This window comes from Sarcophilus harrisii, chromosome 2, assembly GCF_902635505.1.
Source record: "Sarcophilus harrisii chromosome 2, mSarHar1.11, whole genome shotgun sequence".
Classification (NCBI taxonomy): Eukaryota; Metazoa; Chordata; class Mammalia; order Dasyuromorphia; family Dasyuridae; genus Sarcophilus; species Sarcophilus harrisii.
Genome location: NC_045427.1, coordinates 418,915,058 through 418,935,097, shown reverse-complemented (window position 1 = coordinate 418,935,097; position 20,040 = coordinate 418,915,058). Strand labels below are relative to the sequence as shown.

At 32.9% G+C, this 20,040-nt stretch overlaps 1 protein-coding gene across 1 annotated transcript in view; it reads right to left on the bottom strand.

Annotated features, from left to right (window-relative positions):
* Positions 1-20,040, bottom strand: part of GFPT2 (glutamine-fructose-6-phosphate transaminase 2) — a 53,487-nt gene that overhangs the window by 30,825 nt on the left and 2,622 nt on the right. The window contains exons 2-4 of the mRNA XM_003756910.4: positions 5,950-6,057; positions 1,216-1,314; positions 463-588 (exon numbers count right to left, since the gene is read on the bottom strand). Coding sequence (XP_003756958.1) covers positions 463-588; positions 1,216-1,314; positions 5,950-6,057 — 333 coding nt within the window. The remainder of the gene's footprint in view (positions 1-462; positions 589-1,215; positions 1,315-5,949; positions 6,058-20,040) is intronic.

Here is a 20,040-nt window from a genome sequence, read left to right as displayed (position 1 = left end):
AACTAATATAAAATCAAATCAAAAAGTGGTACAATTCCCTGTACTCCTTTTTTTATGATAAACTATTCAGATTTGTTTACATCACTAATTTCAACTTACTATTTTATTAACCTTGTAAGATTAATAATACAGAAAATTTTTTTTTTTTTTTTTTGGTTTCAGAGTTGTCAATTTAACTAGGGGAATGAAGCTTTTTTTTTTTTTTTTTTTTTTTTTTTTTTTTTTTTTACATATAGTGCTTCCCAATACCTTGGTGCATAAAATTTTACCATATATCTATTCACTAGGTCTTCACACAGTTAAGTATCTTCTTGTATCATCTTGATCTTTTTTCCAGCTCGAATTTTTTTGGTAACTATTCATCACAAATCCATATAAAAATAAGTAAAAAGTATACAGAATAAAAAGTTTATGAAACCACTTACTTTTATCAACATTTCCAGATCACAAAACAATACATACCATTAGTTTTGTCTGATCTCTGAGGATGACTGTTCACAGCATTGGGGACTCCATGAGTTGCCCAGCGAGTGTGAGCAATGCCAAAGTGTGTTTCAAATTCTACCTTCAAATCCATTCCATCTTGTTCTACAGTAAATAATAATAATGATAATCCTTTATATTTGCATTTCACTGTACTGCATTTGTACTGTGTACAAAATATGGTCACATACATGATGTCATTTGTTCCTCTCCTAACAACCTGGTCATATGGGCAGGGTTTCCCTATTGTTCATTTAGGGAAAATATAACCTCAGAAAGGTTGCCTAGTTTAGATAGTCATAGAGCAACAGCTAGAAGGCATCCCCAGAGGAAAACTAATATAATCATTTCATTTCACAGATGAAGAAACTGAGGTCCAAAGAGAATAAATGCTTTGCTCAAGGTCGCATTGGTAATAAGATCACATGAGTAATAAATGGTACAACTAAAACTAAATCTGTGATTTTTTGACTTTCATTGGTATCTTTACCAACCACAATTTTTTAAAGTTTTACAAACTAGTTAGAAGACATTATTTGATTTCAGTCCCAAAAATATATTGCCTTTCAGAGAGTTTTTTTTCAAACATCTATTTTTGCAGATAATAGAATTATTCTTTATTTCTTTTAAGCTATGTCATTTTTTGTTGGGAGTGAATATCTCTTATGAAAGGATAAAGAGCAAAATATTTCAAATATTATTCATTATAATAATTCAAATTTTTCTACTTACTGTAAAGCTCTTCATCCAGGGCCTTGACTTTTCCTCTTTTCTTTACTAGCTTGATATTCCTTTCTTTGTCTTCATTATTATTTCCATCGATTGCCACACCTGTAATTTAAGAAAGACTATCTCCATATAATTTAATTTTTATTTAGCTTTCATTACCACAAAGTTTTGTAGTTTATATCTATGTATATTTTTGGTGCTTAGGTTCTATAATTGCAGCCAGACAGCTTATGGAAAGAACTTTAAAAGAGTATTTACCTGTGACAATATCAAAATAGGTGAAAAATATAAAGACATACACAAAATAAGAAAATTTATGAACATTTAATTTTCTTAGAAACAAAAGTTTTGTTAACTCACAAAATAATGTAAAATAGAGAATGTATAATAGTGCAATAATAAATTATCTAGCACTAGATTTAAAGTTATCATATTTAAGTAATAGAACCTAGTAAAGGCATTAAAAAATTGTTTACCAGTAATGCCAATATATTGATTTTTAATTGTAAAACTTTGCTTTTAATCTAATATATGCTATGTGTTTATCAGCTACATTTTAGCTTAATAGAGGGACTTTGGTTTATAGTTCAATTCTTTCTGCTTATCAACTTTGGGTTAAAAAAATACATACATATACACACGTTTCCCAGAACCCAATCCCATTTGATTTCTCACAAGACTTGGATGAAATTGGAGTTACCAACTCTGTTCCTTCTGGTGAGATGGAGAGTCATGAATACTAAGCCTTATTATCTGCCCTTTCACTATATTCTACAAACTTTTAACTCTGTCACCAGGCCATCTAATATAATTTTAAAATCTCCAGGCTTAGGTACCTATCACATTATACTCTTAAGACTTCTGGATTTTTCCATCCACCCTGTAGCCGAATTTTCTTTTATGTGTTATCTGAGTGTGAACTTTTTGAGAGTAATGTTATTTTGCTTTGTTTGTAATTTATTCTCAGGGGTTAGCACAGTACTTAGTACATAGTTAGTGCTTAATAGTACCTTTTAATTCTTTCACTCATATATATTACACTTTATATATATGTTATGCTTTATTTAACAAATATTTTACATAATGTACTGCCTAGAGATACAAATATTATAGGAGAACATTTGGCACTAATTATTCTTGTTATGCCATTTGAGAAAACACCTTTGCTAAGAGCATACTGAGTCTATTAATAATTATTGTTTTTCCTATTAATAGGAATCACTCCAATGAGGACATGTGAGTTACAGTAGGAGAAATAGTCAGTCTTCCATAGGGTTACTCTTAAGAATTAGAAATAGTAGCCACCCACTGGAGATATAATTTGATTGCAAACTGGGGGAGTAGCCCAGCAAGAATGCTACAATGTAGAGGCTTTAGTCAAATAATTGGGTCCCCTCAGCATTTTTGAGATCAACTGGAGAGATTCTCCATCTGGGATGCTCCTTCACAGATGACCTAGTTTTAAAGAGGAAATTATAAAAAAAAATGTTTTCTTCTTTTGTTTTAGACTACATAGTCTGTTTTCTGGTATGTTTCTTTATAAGTCAGAAGGTTTTCTTTGAGATAATTTTTATGCAGTTGGATATTTATGTATATAAATCTGTTATATTAATAACTATGCCTATTATGAGAATGGAAATTTATATAAATAGATTTTTGCATCCCTAGAATTATTGGTATCCAACAAGTTGTCTGGCACACAGTATAAGAACTTATAAATGTTTATTTGTTCATTTGTTTTACTTTTTGTTATATAAAGAGTATTTGTTTCAAATCCTTATGGACTACAGGGCCAAAGAATAAGATTTGCCTGATGGCTTATTAAGCTCAAAGAACTGTGGAGTCCTCCAAAAGGAAGAACAACCTTCTGAATGTCTTCCTTTTTAACTTTCTTTATTTATTTTAAATAGCCTAGAGAAGGCTGAGTTTGGACCTCTGGGTAGATCCTTGGAGAAATTTCAGGTGCTTTATGTGATAGGGACCAAGAATTCTCATACTCCCTGGGAATACATACATACATGTGGGAGAGGTGTCCAGATTTGTGAGGACAGAGGATTGCTTCATAACTAACATTCTTGTTATTCCATCTGGGAAAAAAATGCTTTTAGTAAGAATTAATTGAGATTAGTGGCTGGTTTTTAATGGGAAATATATTGCTGGGAGCTTGTAAGCTACAGAATTACCCTTTGATACCTAGTTAACGGTCTCCTTCTAAGGCCTTAACCCAGTGCAAGTTGGAGGAGCATACATACATATGTTATATACACAATTATATATCCTCCTCATCACTAATCTAAGTTGCTTCCCCTTTCAAAATTCTCCTTAAAAACCGCATGTCTCCCACTGAAATCCTTATCTAACCTCATTCATATTTATCTGTCACACCATTTGTTCTAGCACTTACATATAATTGTGTAAAGGAATACTTGAGTTTAATTCTTATGAGGATGCTTCAAGGTATACAAAATACTTTTCTTACAACAACCCTATGAGAGAGGATGTGCCAGTATTATTTATCCTTTTACAGGTAAGAAAACTAAGGTTTGTGTAGTTTAAGTGGTTCATATAGTGTAAGTGGTCTACTGACCTAGGTCACACAGCTAATAAGTGACAAAGTCAAAACTGTTACTATTGATATATAGAATTGAATAATGGATAAGTATGTTTCTCTTTTTTTCTACTTTGGACTAATAACTAACGTTTTGAGAGAGAACACCATTCCTACAGTTATTCATAGCATCAAGGAAGGAACTATATCTAGGAGAGATTCATGAATGTTTTGGACTGACTGGATTTTCAAGGTAAAACAAAACCTCTTTGATCTTTAAAAAAAAAAAAGTTTGTTCTTTTGGGGAAATTATTTGGCTTAGGATATAGGTCATTGACCAATTGAAGTTGAGCTAGATACCAAGCAAAAACATGTCTTTTCCTAAGACATTTATGGTTCACTAAAATTAAGAAAACGACAGAAGGTTTTTAATGGCTAGATCAAGGCAGCAAGATATAGGGGAAAAGCCTGGATAAATGGAGTTCGAATACTGGCTTCTGCTGCTATCACTTTACCTCTGTAGTCTTTAGTTTCTTAATCTAAAAAGTTGAGGAGTTGGACTTGATAAATTTAAGCTCTCTTACAGCTTAAGATTCTATTAAATCAATGACCTTCAAGTGCTGGAAGACTTTTCTAAGCTGGGAAGGTTTCCAGTGGGTGTCTGGGTGTCCTATGTAGACCAGACTAACTTAGAGGGAAGAAGGACCTCATCAATAAAAAGTTGGCCACCAGGTGGCTAATTTTTGGCCTTAGCAACTCATTGAAGAGAGGCTGTATAGTGTACAGAAAGCTTATCTCAGGGTCAAGGCCTATACTCAAATATTGAAAAAAATATTTAAATTGTCGGTAGCCCAGGCAACTCCCTAAGACTACAAATTGCAGAGAAGTTGTTTAAAACGGAATCACTTCCCTATAGAATATTTCCCCAGCTGCCTCAAGCCAATGAAATCACAGGTCTAATTATTTTTTTCCTTGAAATAATCCTGTCTCCATGACTTTGCACAGACTAACTACCCTCTTCCTCTTCCCCAATCCTCCATATCTGCAATGTGTTCTTTCCTCACTTCCATACTTTAAGAGCATCTTCTTTCAAAGCTTCACTTAAGCCCTATCTTCTACATGAGACCTTCACACCCCATACTCTCCAAAAAATAAAAACCCATGTTCAGAAAACAACCTCCCCAACTTGTATTTATGTATTTTGTATTAACTTATATATGGATGTATCTTTCTGTAAGAATGTAAACTACTTGAGGGTAAGAATCATTTCATTTTTGTCTCTGATATCTATCACTTAGCTCAGTTCACTGGCAGGGACAGAGTAGGTATTATTAAAGGCGGTGAAGGGGACAGAGTACCAGGCTTGGTATCAAGAAGATGAAAGTTCACATCTTGCCTTGAACACTAGTGACTCTGGTCAAGTTAATTGAATCTGCTTGCCTCAGTTTCCTCATCTGTAATACGAGCTAAAGAAGGGAATGGCAAACCCACTCCAATATCTCTGACAAGAAAACCCCAAATGGGCTCACGAAGACTCAGACACACCTAAACAACAGTAACAAAGGCTTATTGATTGTTGATCTATTAAGAGATGAAAGGTGTTTTTAATCAGTTTTAGTGAAAGAAATGACTATCATTCCTGCTCAAAAGTATTGAAGGTGAAGGAATTTCCAGAGAAACTGCGTAGTGTGGTATAATATAAGGTGGGTTGGATCTTGAGTCTTAAGAGATTTGAGTTCAATCAAATCCCAGCTCTGACACTGTGTAATCATGAACTGGTCTTTTATCTTCCCTAAATCTTAGTTCCCTCATCTATAATTTGGGGATAATAATACCTGTAGTACTTACCTTACTGGGATGTATAATCCACGTAAAGTATTTTGCAAACCACAAAATCCTATATAGGTTTATAATGGATGGATTATACTTATATGAGCTATTATATTACATGAGGTATTATTATATATGAAGTCCTTTATGAGGTATTATTATTTTATGTTCCAACTCTAAACATTTGATTAAATTAACTTTAGGATTAAAATCAGCACCACAATATTCTAAAAGAAGACTTCAATGAAAAACACTAGAAAATGTTTTGGCTGTGAGGAGCAACAAGAAAATTGATGTTCAGAAAAAGGAATGAACACAGACAAATATATTAACACTAATTTTAAAAGAAAAAGTCATACCTGCAGAATCATAGCCTCGATACTCTAGTCTCTGAAGACCTTTTATTAATGTTTCAAAAATTTCTTTTCTTGTTCGGGGCACTCTGTAGTTCATATAAGCAAAGATTCCTATCAAAAGACAAAAAGAAAAACAGGAAAAAGACACAAATAAATAAATATCTATTTATAGGTTACTTGTAATGCATTAGACAGTAACATGCAATGAAATTGAAGTCAAGATACAAGACTTCAAAATGACATCTGAATTGCACATGTTTAGCCTATATTGGATTGTTTGTTGTCTATAGTAGAGGATGGGAGGGAGAGAGATAAGTTTGGAATACAAGGTTTTGCAAAGGTGAATGCTTAAAACTATCTTTGCATGTATTTAGTAAAATAGAAAGCTATTAAAATGGAGAAAAATGAAATCTGAATGTTGTAATCCTTTCAAAGGCATAGATGTGAGATTGAAATGGATGAAAAGAATCATTTAATTAGAAGCGATTTTTTCTCATTTGTAAAATGGCAGGATGGGGGTATGTGTACTTAGAACAACTGATTTCTAACCTGTATTGGATTACTTGCTGTCTGGGAAGGGGGGAGATGGGGAGAAAGGGAGAAAAAATTGGAACCAAGGTTTTTCATGGTGAATATTGAAAATTATCTTTGCATGTATTTTGAAAAATAAAAAGTTATTGTTAAAAAAAAGCTGATCTCTAAGATCCTTCCACTCTAAGACCTAGCATTCTATGAACTCTCAACTGTAATGTACCTGATTTAATAGAAAAAGTATTTGTAATAATTCATTCCAAAATTATCTGAACCTGGAATGTATAATATTATTTTAGGGAAATTATTTAGGAAAATATTATTTTCCTTCCTAATTACATTTTGCCTCATTAATCCTCAAACAAATTTTTCTTTCTTAAACATATTGAGGAGCAACTCTGATTAAAAAAGCATAGGTAAAGAACCGGTCATGATTCATTTAGAGCTTTTGGTGTGGAAACTCCCTCCAGCAGCAAAGATCAAGGTCCCTGTGGCAAGCTATTTATGAGTTGGTAGATAAATCCAAATGAGTCTCCTGAGACAGAACTGTGTTAAGTAACTTGCTTAGGGTCACATACCTGGTAAATATTAGAGGTATCATTTAAATCCAAGTCTTCTTGACTTGAAGGCTAGCACTCTATCAACTATCCTACACTGCCTTTTGAGATTTTAAAAATGGCTATATTTGGAATTAAATGTCTTTCAGATAATGTGCACTTAGATAATGGAATGTTGACCATATTTGTATACAATACATATTATACATAGACACACTCATCAAAAATATGAATCTGTGATTTGATTATACTTGAAAGAATTAAAACTCTTTAATTTGAAATAAAAATATTAATTGATGAATCTCCCAAATTCTCAGTTGAGACAGATTCTCCTGTATGTTGAAGGATATATAAATTCAAATACTAGACTATAAACCTCTTGAGAGCAAGGGATTGTTTTGCTGACCATCTTTATATTCCTCTTAGTGCCTAGTGCAAAGTCTTGTACAAGATTCAATGAGTCTATTGACAACAAATGAATGAGGCCATAATCAAATTCCAGTAGCTCTCTAATAATTAGCATCAGATCTTTTTATAGCTATAGTAGATGTGATGTTGTTGACAATGGAACTTAGTAGTGCTTTTTATAGTATCACAAATGGCTTATGTTCTTATCTGGTTTCTTGGCAATAACATCTAATATTGCATGCAATTCAATAAATAGAATTTAATTAGCAGCCGTCCTATATGACTAGAGGCAAACAACCATAAATGATCACCAGCCATATAGCTATTTAAAAATAGGAACTTTTTACCCTACACCCGAAGACAGACACGGTACTCTTTTCAGTTAAGTAAGTTCCTTCACTCATTTCTGTGCCAAATTTTATAATATATTTAAAGATATGTCAGGCATGTATGTTTAGTGTGGCGTCTTTGTGACTACAGAGTTGCAGAAAACAGCCTTTTGGAGGCCTGCCTTGACAATGTTACCAGTGTGCTATAATTGTTAAAGAATCCTTGTTTCTAAGGAAGTCAAGTCATGCTTCTGCACATAAAAAGCAGAGGCTCAACTAAAGTCCATGAAAATAAGAGCTTCAGGCTGGGCAGCAGAGAAGCTCACATTTTTTTTTTTCTTTTTCAGGAATAAATGTAGCAATATTAAATGTGTACTTCTTTCTTCTTTATTTATTCTTTTATCCATAGTACCTTACATATTCATATATCTGACACGAGCCATTATTCTGATACAAGCCCTCATCATCTCATGCTTGGATTATAGAATAGCTTGCTCATAGGTCTTAAGTCTCTCCCCACTTTACTCTATCCTCCATTCAAGAGCTGTCACAAAAATTACATTTGATCCTGAATATACTCATTCAGCCACCAAAGTGATTTTTCTAAAGTGTAGGATGACCATGTCACTCTTCTGTTCAATAAATCCCAATGGCTCCCTATTACATACTCCAGGATCAAATACAAAAGTCCACTTTTTGGCATTCAAAGCACTTCATGACCTATTTCCCGCCTATGTTTCTAACCTTCTTATACCTTATTCCTCATTGTGTACTCTTTGATTCAGTGGCAATGGCTTTCTGGATATTTTACAAACAAAATACTCCATTTCTTGGTTCTGTGCATTTTCTCTATCTCCCATCCCATCCCCAGAAGATTCTCCCTCCTTTTCTCTGACAAGTGAACCTCCCTGAATTTCTTTAAGCCCCAAATAAAATCCCATTTTGTATAATAAGCTTTCAACTCTTAATTGAAGTATCTTCCCTCTGATGATTATTTTCTATTTATCCCAACACAATTTCCTTTGTATATTTGCATGTTGTCACCCCCATTAAACTATAAGCTTCTTGAGAGCAGGACTGTCTTTTGTATTTTTCTTTTGTATTCCCAGTACTTGGCACAGTGCCTGGCACAATAAATACTTAATAAATGTTTAATGACTGACTGACAAGAAGCAGGACAGGTATTAGGGAAAGTTAGGGAGCATTATATACTAAAAAAAATATACTCATGAAGAAATTCAGGAACTAAAGAAGGTAAGCATGGCAGTGAAGATTAGGTGAAATCTAATGGAGACAGAATTAGGACAGACATTGTTATCAGCATGTACTACAAACCATTTAGACAGAAAGAGGAATCAGATGAAAAGTTTGGGAAATAGATCAAGCCTGACACAAAAGAATGATATAATCTTGATTATTGAATTTTAATTACCCAGGCATTTTCTGAACCTTTCCCATTTTAATGATAATTTCATCCTCCAAAAAAGATAAATGAATAAGGGAAAATTCTATTCTCAATCATTTCAGCAAGTGATAAGGTAAGAGGAAAGACTGCAAAGAATGGAGAGGAAAGTGAAAAAAGTAGAGGTAATTAATTTGAAAAGAGCTTTTTTTTTTTTTTAAACAAGGAGTTGGGCTGTGAAGTAGAAAAGACAGCTTAAGGTAAAGGTAAGTGAAGTGAGGTGTTTTAAAGATAGGAATATTGTATATATAATCTATATCAAAATTCTTACAATCTTAGGGGAAGAACAGTTAGAATTCAAAACTTTATAAAATTATATTTTAAAAATTGTCTTTACATGGAATTGGAAAAATATTATAAAAATGAATAGAAGTGTTGGTAGATGTCTGGAAATGAGCTAACAGTGGTTCTCAAACTTTTGTTCTCAGTATCTTCATGTTGTTAAAAAACTATCGAGGATCTGTTCAAAAAATTTTTGTTCACATGGGTTATATTTATAGCTATTTACTATATTAGAAATAAAAAATAATTTTGAATTTGTAGACCCTCTGAAAGGGTTTCAGAGACCCCAACAATTCTTTGGACTACACTTTGAGGACCACTGAGCTAGCAGATAGGGAAGAGACTTAAGATTAGAAGAGGGGGAGATGAGGTGATTGTATAAGCAATCTGCTAGAGATGGGAGAAGAGATCATAGGTACAAGTAAAGAAATTGACCTTGGTGAAGAAGAGTATCTCTTTTTCAGAGATTGATAAAAGATAAGAGAATGAGAATTGATGCCAAAAGATTTTACAATTATTTCAACACAACAAAGTAAAGAAAAAGAATAACAAAAAGAGGAGAAAGGAAAGAAATCCACATGGGAAAATTACTTTTAAAAATAGAGAATGACTAAAACAATTTGTAACAACAAGAACAACAAAAAGCTCCATTACATACAATAACACACACACAATAAATCTTATAGGACAAAAAAAAAAAAAAAAAAAAAAAGCAAGAAGACCACAGAAGGAAAGAAGATCACAATAACAGAAAACCTCCAAAACCAAAACTGAATATATTACAAAAATCTTCAGTGATTAATAATTTGAATAAAAACTTAAAAGATCTGGTATCTATAAAGACAGAATTAAAATCAACAAAGAAAAAAACAAAAAAGACAAACACGGGACTCAATTTGGAATGTTTGGCAGAAAATCTAAATAATAATAAAATCCTCTGAGGAATAGAATGATCCAGATGGATGACAAAATTGCCTAGGCAATAGAACAAATTAAATAACAGCACAATCGGAAAAAATTTGAGCTCAACAAAGATAATGAAGCTAAAGGACACAGATCAGTGAAACAATCTAAAAATTATTATTCTTTCCAAAAAGTATTAGCAAAGTGCATCAATATCATACAAGAAATTTCCCTGGAAGTACTGAAAATAAAAGGAGAAAGTGCAGATTAATTAAATGCATAGGATGCCAACAGGTAGGAAGAAAATAAAAAATATAGAGAATAAACTCTAGAGTTCCAACAATAAATCTATTTCTTTATCTATATCTATCTATCTATATAAATGTGTAACTTTCTATTTTGGCAATTTGACAGGTATTAAAAGAAAGGATATATGTTTTAACTTTAACGGTTTAGGATTGAAATAGTCCATTGTGTCTAACCTGAATTTTGTTGTTTTCATTTACAGATTCTTTTGAACCTACTTTCTTTAAGGAAGAAATATTTCAAAACACATCAGTAAAAGTAGAATTCAAGAATCTATTTTATGTGAATGGAAGAAGGTTCTGATGTGGGTATGTATGTACCTGTGCATAGACTGTAGTACTGGAATGATACTAGTAAATCAATAAAAGATTAATTACTTTAACACAATATTGTAGGAGAAAAATCAAATTTAAAGATCATAATCCTAAAACATAAACAAATGAATTAATTAAAGCCTGTAGGAAAATCTTTTCACTAAATTTTATCATCTTTATCAGACTTTATTATCTCTAATAAAAGTTTGATACATATAATATATTGAATTCATGAAAAAGGTATAAATTGGAGTGTTATTGTCCATATTGTTGATGATGTTTCCTTAAAACTATATGATATAACACAAAGATCCAGTTAACTTGGTACATATGAAACAATTCAATGAAAATAAGTCACTACTCTCTACCTTATCATTTCTTAAAATCCCCACTCTTCCCCCATATTTTATTTACACAAAACATGACCATTTGAAATACAGACCAAAAGAAAGCACCAGTGGCAATCTATTTATTAAGTATTAATAAAACTTATAAAACTTCTTTTCTTTTTTGATTAAAAAGTTTAAAGAGGAGTTCTAGTATTCCTACATTCCAAGGAAAAGGTTTGTGTGCCTCACCTAGGGTGTACATACATACACATATATTTATATGTGTGTGCATGTAAGATATCTTGTTGTGAGAAGTGAAAAAAAATAAACAAACCTATGAATCTCTGTGAGATTCATGAAGTTCATTATCTTTGCCCAGGACACTGGCATGTCCCCTTTTCCTGCCTAATATCTACATTGCGTTTTATATCAGGATTGTAGGAGACATTTATTCCAGTCTAGAACAAATCTCCCATCTTCTCACCTGGAGCACTGGAGTCAGGAAGCCAAGTATGTTCAATCAAAATAAGATTTCATCCCTTCCTTATAAAATCTGTAATTTTCAGTTGCCTCAGCAAGCCATGCTGATGAGAAGGGAACAGTGACCCATGATATACCTACTAGAAGTGATAGAGAACTTGATAAAACTAGGGATGCCAGCATCAAGGAAGGGCTAACTCTAAAAGAATACCATTGACTTTCTTTTCTTTTGTTTCTTCTGGTCTGAAGACCATCAGCACACTTAATGCCTCTGGTAACAAAACTGCTTGTACCCTTTCTTTTATTGCCTCTGCTTTCTCCTTGTCCTTGAGATTTTTTTTGGTTGCTTTTCTTTATGTTTTTTAAAATATAAACATGATTGATAATAAAAAGCCAAATGATTTATACATTACTGGTTAGTCTCATAGGACATACTGGGGTGGGACATGGGAGAGACTGGCAAAGGAATGGGGGTACAAGCAAATAAGATGCTGGGTTCTTTGAGCAAAGTAGAATTGCAATAGTTCAAGAAAAATGAGATGCATGAATTTAGAGATGTTTATACTCCAAATGTTTATGGGGATTATTTGTGCCCAACCTGTGGCAGAGACTTCTGAGTCCATATTGGTCTGATCAGCCACAGTGAGACACATTGTACCCTGACTCCAACATAATGATGTCATTTTGATCCTCAAAATGAATGAATGAAATGCATTCAAGAATGAATAGCAACAACTAGAATCAGACTGGTTATTCTGATTCTTCGGTGAAATTCTCATGAGTCACCTAAAAGCTAAAGCAACTTGTTTTCTATATTTGGTGTTGAGGGATCAATTTTATACTATTCCTACTGCAAAATTTTCTAATGTTGCTCCAAAAAAAGGGGCTTATAGTAATATGTAGGGCCAGGAAATCATGCAATCATGTAAATTCTTATGTGTAGTCTGTCATCTAATTTCTTATTTTATCTTGAGCTACTTGCCTTTTTTCTGAGGTAAAGGTTAGTAAATTGATTTTAATGCAGAACGTTCTTCCTTATCCAACACATACAAAGACAGTCACAAGGATGATTCCAGATGTTTAAAGTTTTCTAAAATAAATTCATAGTTTATTTAATTATTTAGCAAATATTTAGTGAATGCACATAGTTTGCATAAGACTTCCTCTCTGATAGTTGTTATTCAATTTATTATTAAGAAAAGTATGTATATGAATGTGTATAAATATGCATATATAGAGATGTTATATAGTATTTCTCTCTCATATATATGTTTATATTTATGTACACATACACAGGATACAATACACAGTACACATACAATATATAGGAATATATTGAAAAATTATCCATGTATATCTTTTTTATTATCATTCATTCTTTTTTAAAATTTTTAATAGCTTTTTATTTACAAGTTATATGCATGGGTAATTTTACAGCATTGACAATCGCCAAACCTTTTGTTCCAATTTTTCCCTTCCTTCCCCCCACCCCCTCTCCTAGATGGCAGGATGACCAATACATGTTAAATATATTAAAGTATAAATTAAATACAAAATAAGTATACATGACCAAACCGTTATTTTGTTGTACAAAAAAAATCAGACTCTGAAATATTGTACAATTAGCCTGTGAAGGAAATCAAAGATGCAGGCAGGCAAAAATATAGGGATTGGGATTTCAGTGTAATGGTTCTTAGTCATCTCCCAGAGTTCTTTCGCTGGGTGTAGCTGGTTCAGTTCATTCCATGTATATCTTTTGAAAATTAAAAAGCTTTAATTAAAAAAAATAAAACTGGAATTTACTGAAGATCAAGCTACTCATCATATCTTTGGTAAACATGGATAAGACAAGGGAGATTAAGCAAGAATAAGATATATAACAATAATCAATTCTGATAGACATGCCTCTTTTGACATCGTGGTGATTCAGGCCAGTTCCACTGGTCTTGTGATAGAGAGAACCATCTATACCCAGAGCGAGGACTGTGGGGACTGAGTGGATCACAACATAGTATTTTCACTTTTGTTGTTGTTGTTTGCTTACATTTTATTTTCTTTCTCATTTTTTTCCTGATTTTTCTTGTGCAGCATGATAATTGTAGAAAGTTGTATAGAAGAATTACACATGTTTAACATATATTGGATTATATTGGGGGGGGGATGGAGAAGGAAGGGAGAAAAAAAATTTGGAATACAAGGTTTTGCAAAGCTGAATGTGGAAACCTATGCATATGTTTTGGAAAAAAAAAAGCTTAAAAAAAAAGAATCGGATATATAGTTCAATCATGAATAGTAATTCTGCTAATCTAGGCAAGCAGCACAAAGTCAATTTTTTAAGACAAATTGATTGATAGGGCATTTAGCATGATATAAAGCCCCAGGAGTGAAGGTACTAAATCATCTTATGTTCATGCTGGGGAGCCCTAAGGAAGGAATGTCAGGCCCAAAGGCATAGGCGTTAGTTAGGTAGGAACTTAGTTGAAATGTGGTGTTATCAAGTTTTTTCCTATTTCAATTAGGTTTTTTTTTTTTTTCAAAAAATCTTTCCTTTTATGTTTATTTTTACATTTTTTAAACATTCATTTAAAAAAATTGAGTTCCAAATTCTTCCCATTTCTATAGTTCCTCCCACATCTGTTGGGAAGGAAAGTAATATGATATCAATTATTCATGTGAAATATTTCCATATTAGCCATGTTGCAAAAAGAAAAAAGCAAGAAAAATAAAGTGAAAAAATTATGCTTCAATATATACTCAGACTTCCTTGGTTCTCTCTCTGGAGTGGATTGCATTTTTCATTATGAGTCCTTTGGAATTGTCTTAGATCAATGTATTAATCTACTCTGTACACATGTACAATGTATTAATAAACTCTGAATATATTAATCAGAGTAGCTAAGTCTTTCATAGTTTGTCATTGTTAAATATTGCTTACTATATATGATGTTATCCTGATTTCCCCTTACTTCACTTTGAATCATTACCTAGTTTTTCCTGTTAACTAAGGTCATTTATTTCTATATTGTTAAAGAAGTGCCACTGCCCTTCAAACTTCTGCTGAAAGCCCTGATTTTCTCACCCTAGGGAGTTAAACCGATAAAAAAGACTTCACATTTGTTGTCACTGACATGAACTGCAGATGTAAAGGCTGCTTAGTGAACATATTTATATCAGAGTTGCTGCTGTTGCTATTGTTGTTCAGTCCCATCCAATGCTGCATTACCTCATTTGGGGTAATCCAGAGATACTGGAATGGTTTGCCATTACAGATGAGGAACTGAGTCAAACCAGGTTAAGTGAATTGCCCAGGGTCATACAAGTTAGTATCTGAAACCACATTTGAACTTGGGTCTTTCTGTCTCAAGGTCTGGTGCATTATGCATTGTGCCACCTAAATGAGAACTAACACTATGTATATAGTTGCTAGCATCTGGTTTAGCCACCCTCTTCTCTAGTTTGTGAATATAGGAGCATAATATTTAAATTTTTCTTCAAGTTTCAGTTTTTCAATATTTCTACTAACCCTCTCATTTCTTCTAGAGGTTTGTAGTGGCAGATCAAAGGGTTGTCTATCATCCTGAACTATTTAATGTTATCAAAAGAATCAGTTTTTTGGTACTGGCAAGGTACTGGAAATTGAATGGATGCATCCTAATTGGGGAATGGCTGAAGAAGTTATAATATATGAATGTAATAGAATATTATTGCTCTATAAGAAATAATGAGCAGGCTGATTTCAGAAAAGCCTGGAAAGACTTACATGAACTGATGTTGAGTAAATAAGTGGAACAAGATAAAGTGATGAACCACTGTTACAGAAATGGCTCTTTTCAATTTAAGGCAATTCAAATAGACTTGTGATGGAAAGTGCCATTTTCATCCAGATAGAAAACTATGGAAACTGAATGTGGATCATAGCAAAGTATTTTCACCTTTTTTTGTTGTTGTTGGTTTGCTTTTTTTTCTTTCTTTTGGTGTTTTTCCTCCTTTGGATCTGATTTTCCTTGTGCAGCAAGATGAATATGTAAATATGTTTAGAAGAATTGCACATGTTTAACTTATATGGATTGCTTGCTCTTTTGGGGAGGAGACAGGAAAAGGGAGAAAAATTTGGAACACAAAGTTTTGCAAAGTGAATATGATAAACTACCTTTACATGTATTTGAAAAAATAAAATATTATTAAGATTAAAAAATATTGATATTCACTTGAAAAAATGAATGGAGGCATACTTATCAAATCTACAGGTGGAATATGAAAACCCATATGCTAAGCAATATAATCAATATTTTAAGATTCAAACAAGTTACAGTGAAGAGCTGAACCTAGTAAGATAAAATTTGACAGAAATAAATATAACCTCCTGACCTCCACCTCAGGTTCCAGAAACTAACTGTACAAAGTACAGAGACAGGAGAGACCTGGTTTAAGAGATTTGGCTGACCATAAATTTGGTATTCAATGAGTCATTCTGATATGACTGCCAAAAAAAGCTAATATAATCTTAGTCTATATTAACAGAAATATTGTATTTAGATATGATAGTCTTGCTGTATTCTATCCTGGTCAAGTTATACCTGTAAGATTTTGTTTATTTCTAGGTGCTTTATTTTAAAGGAGACACTAGAAAAATGGAAGTTTATCCAAAATAATTTTAATATGGAATTAGAGACGAGAACCATAAGTACTTAAATAAAGTAACCTGATAAATTAAATAACTTAAAGTAATAATAACTTGAATTCATTACTATCTTGTATTGAAAGTATATAATAGACATATTATATACTTTAGAGGGCAAAACTAAGACAGATGGATAGAAGCTACAGGAAAACAGATTTAGCACAATATAAGGAAGAATGTTTTAGCAACTGGAGCTGTCCAAAATTGATATGAGCTGCCTTATAATGTAATAATGAGTTCTCTATAACTAGAAGTGTTGGAACAGGGCTGGAAACTACCTGACAAGACTGAATAACCACTTTTAGTATACCAATTTAGATTGATTTAGATCAATCAGCATGGATCTATTGCAGACATAATTCTTACATTGAATGGAAATTTATTCTGGAATACTGTATAGGGCTGGTGATACTGTTTCCTTGCTCAAAAATTTCAGTAACTTCCCACTGCCTATTGGGTAAAATTCTAATGCTTTTGTTCCATAATCAAGGCAGGGGTCCTCAAACTATGGCCCGTGGGCCAGATGCAGCAACTGAGGATGTTTATCCCCCTCACCCAGGGCTATGAAGTTTCTGTATTTAAAGGCCCATAAAACAAAGTTTTTGTTTTTACTATAGTCTGGCCCTCCAACAGTCTGAAGGACAGTGAACTAGCCCCTTATTTAAAAAATTTGAGGACCCCCGATCAAGGCCCTCCAAACAAGCAGGCACTATAACCTAGCCTTTCAGTCTTAGCTCCGACTACTCTCCTACACATACTCTAAATTAGACTATTCTCTTTCCCCTACAAATCCTTCATTTCTCCGCCTAGGAGTCTTGTTCATGCTATTCTCAAATATGACATGCTGTCTCTCCCTTTCTTTAACTTTTAAAATTCTAACAATACTTTAAACATGATTCAAGTGCTAGCTTATTACCTTAAGTCTTCTTTGATTCTTCTTCACCCCACTATTGTTAACATTTCTTTTTTGAATTCATATAGTACTTTGCTGTGTATCTCTCAAAAACCGTTACACAATATTTTATGATAGTGGGATATGTATTTTTCCTCCCTGTTAGATTTCAAACTCGATGAGGGCAAAAACAAAGTCTTATTAAATTTAGTATTTCTCCTGGCACCTAGCATAGGTGCCAATAAATGTTTATATATTTAAATAAATGCTTAAAAGTTACATGGTGAATTCGGGGGTGTGTTGGAGCCAGCTCTAACTGGCTTGCAAAGAGCCAATTGTTAAATTTTCAGTATGAGCATTTAAACTTCAGAAATCAGCAATTGCTACAAATCAGACATTTTGTTAATTGTTTAGGCTTTAAAAATTGTTAATAATACACATTAAACTTAAAAGGGTGCATATACTCTGTCCCATCCTCCAATCTGGTTGCCATACATTTATCAGCATATCCTTGTTGAAATGAATTATAAAAATCATAAAATATCAGACCTAGAAGGGACTTTAGAGACTGTTTACTCAATATTTTACAGATAAGGAAACTGAATCCCAGAGGACTAAAATAGCAAGACAGAGACTAAGAATCCAAATTTCCTCATTCCTAATCTCTTGTTCTTTCTACTGGGTCACAATCCTTTAAATAATCTCTGATACTCTCCAATTCTTATTACATAAAGATCTACTTTATACCAAACAAAAGCATTCTCCTTGACCTCTTTAACTTTTTGTGACACTACATTCTCTTGGAATGGCATATGGTCATAATGGAATGGTCATAATGGCATGACCATTCTTCCTTAAACTTTTGCTGGATCCCCATCTATGTGTAGATTGGTGTGCCCCAACCTTTATCTCTTCTCTTTTCTCTCTACATCTTCACCCCTGGTTACTTCATCTGCTCCCAAGGATTCAGTGATGATATCTATGCAGATTATATATATCCAGCCCTCAACTCTCTAAATGCCTATTGGATGTCTTCACCCAGATGTCCCATAGACTTCTTAAACAGATTACAAAAATCCCAATCTTTCTATGCTTTTCTTTTTAAAAGATTACCTTCATTTTACCAATATTCTGGAAGAAAATATAAACTCCGTTACTTAGCATTTTAGGATCTCATTCCCTTTTTTCGAATGCCATATCCCCTATGAAGTCCTTTCTGATCTCCCATTCAGACCTCACAAAGCTTTTAAGGCTTTGTTTCTAATATCTTTAACACACTTATCACACAGTGTTGTAAAGCATAGTTTTCTAATTCTGTATGGCTCTAGGGTCAAAAAGACTTGTTTAAATCCTGTTCCAGTTTCCTAACTGGTTGACCTAAGACAAGTAATAAATTTTAAAGCATGATAATAAATGCTCACTAAGATTATCTCCCACTGTCTTGCAGGGCATTTACACACAGTGGGTATTTAACAAAATGTTGAATGAATCAAAGAATCAATACTACCATGGACAAGGCACTATGGAGGGCACAAATAAGTGTTTCCAAATCAATATGATGAAATCTTTATTTTCTCTCCTACCATCAAACCTGATAAAGTTCTTTCCTTCCCCAAATCATTTCTACTGTTATATATTATATTATTTATATAAATGTCATATACCACCTTCTTAACCCTCCTTAACTATAAGCCAATGATAAGGAACATAGTATATTATTTAATCTTTGAATCTCCTTATCCTTGGCATAAGGTAAGTCAAGCAACAAACGTTTATTAAATGACTACTGTGTGCAAAACATAGTAGGGGACACAAAAAACCATTTGCTGAAGTAGGACTGTTCCCGCCATCAAGAAACAATCCTTAAGGAGAAAGGAAATAAACACATTGTTAACTAGTATTGTAAGGCAATATATGAGTGGAATAGATGGTAACTTATATTCACTTATATAAAAGACTAAAGTGAGGTAAAGAAAATAAGTATTTCAAAAAGTTTATGACACTTGATCCTGTCTTTAGAAACTGAGTATTTAAACACATAGAAGAGAATAGAAATGGTGTTCTATGAGGATTGCATTGGTAAAGAGATTTGTAGAGCTGTGTTGGAGGGGGTAGTGAATAATAATCATTCTATTGATGTGAAGGGCCTATTCTATCAGTGGGGAGGACCTTAAATATTAAGCTATGAAGTATGAATTTTAACTGACAAGATAAGAAGCCATTGAAATTTCTAAGAAGGAAAACAGGTATGATGAAGGAAATATTGTAGGAAGCTCTTTCTTATTAGGAGCCAGGAAGATGAACATTATGGCAAAAAGAAAAAAGCACTGGCTTTTGATTTATGTTTGAATCCTATCTCTACTTGTTCAATCTTTCCAAAATTCAGTTCTTTTATTTGTAAAAAAGTTGTCCATTTATAGTTGGACAATCTAAATGCTAAAGTCTTAATTAATAAACATGTGTTCATTGACTTCTAAATAAATCTACAAACTGTCAAGAAAGGCATTCCTACAAGCATCACAGGGGTAAAGGAGGTAACCCCTAATTATTTCCTTTCTTCCTCTTCACAAGAGTCAATATTCACCAAGTTGCCTCTTTACTCTTCTGGGAACATAACAAA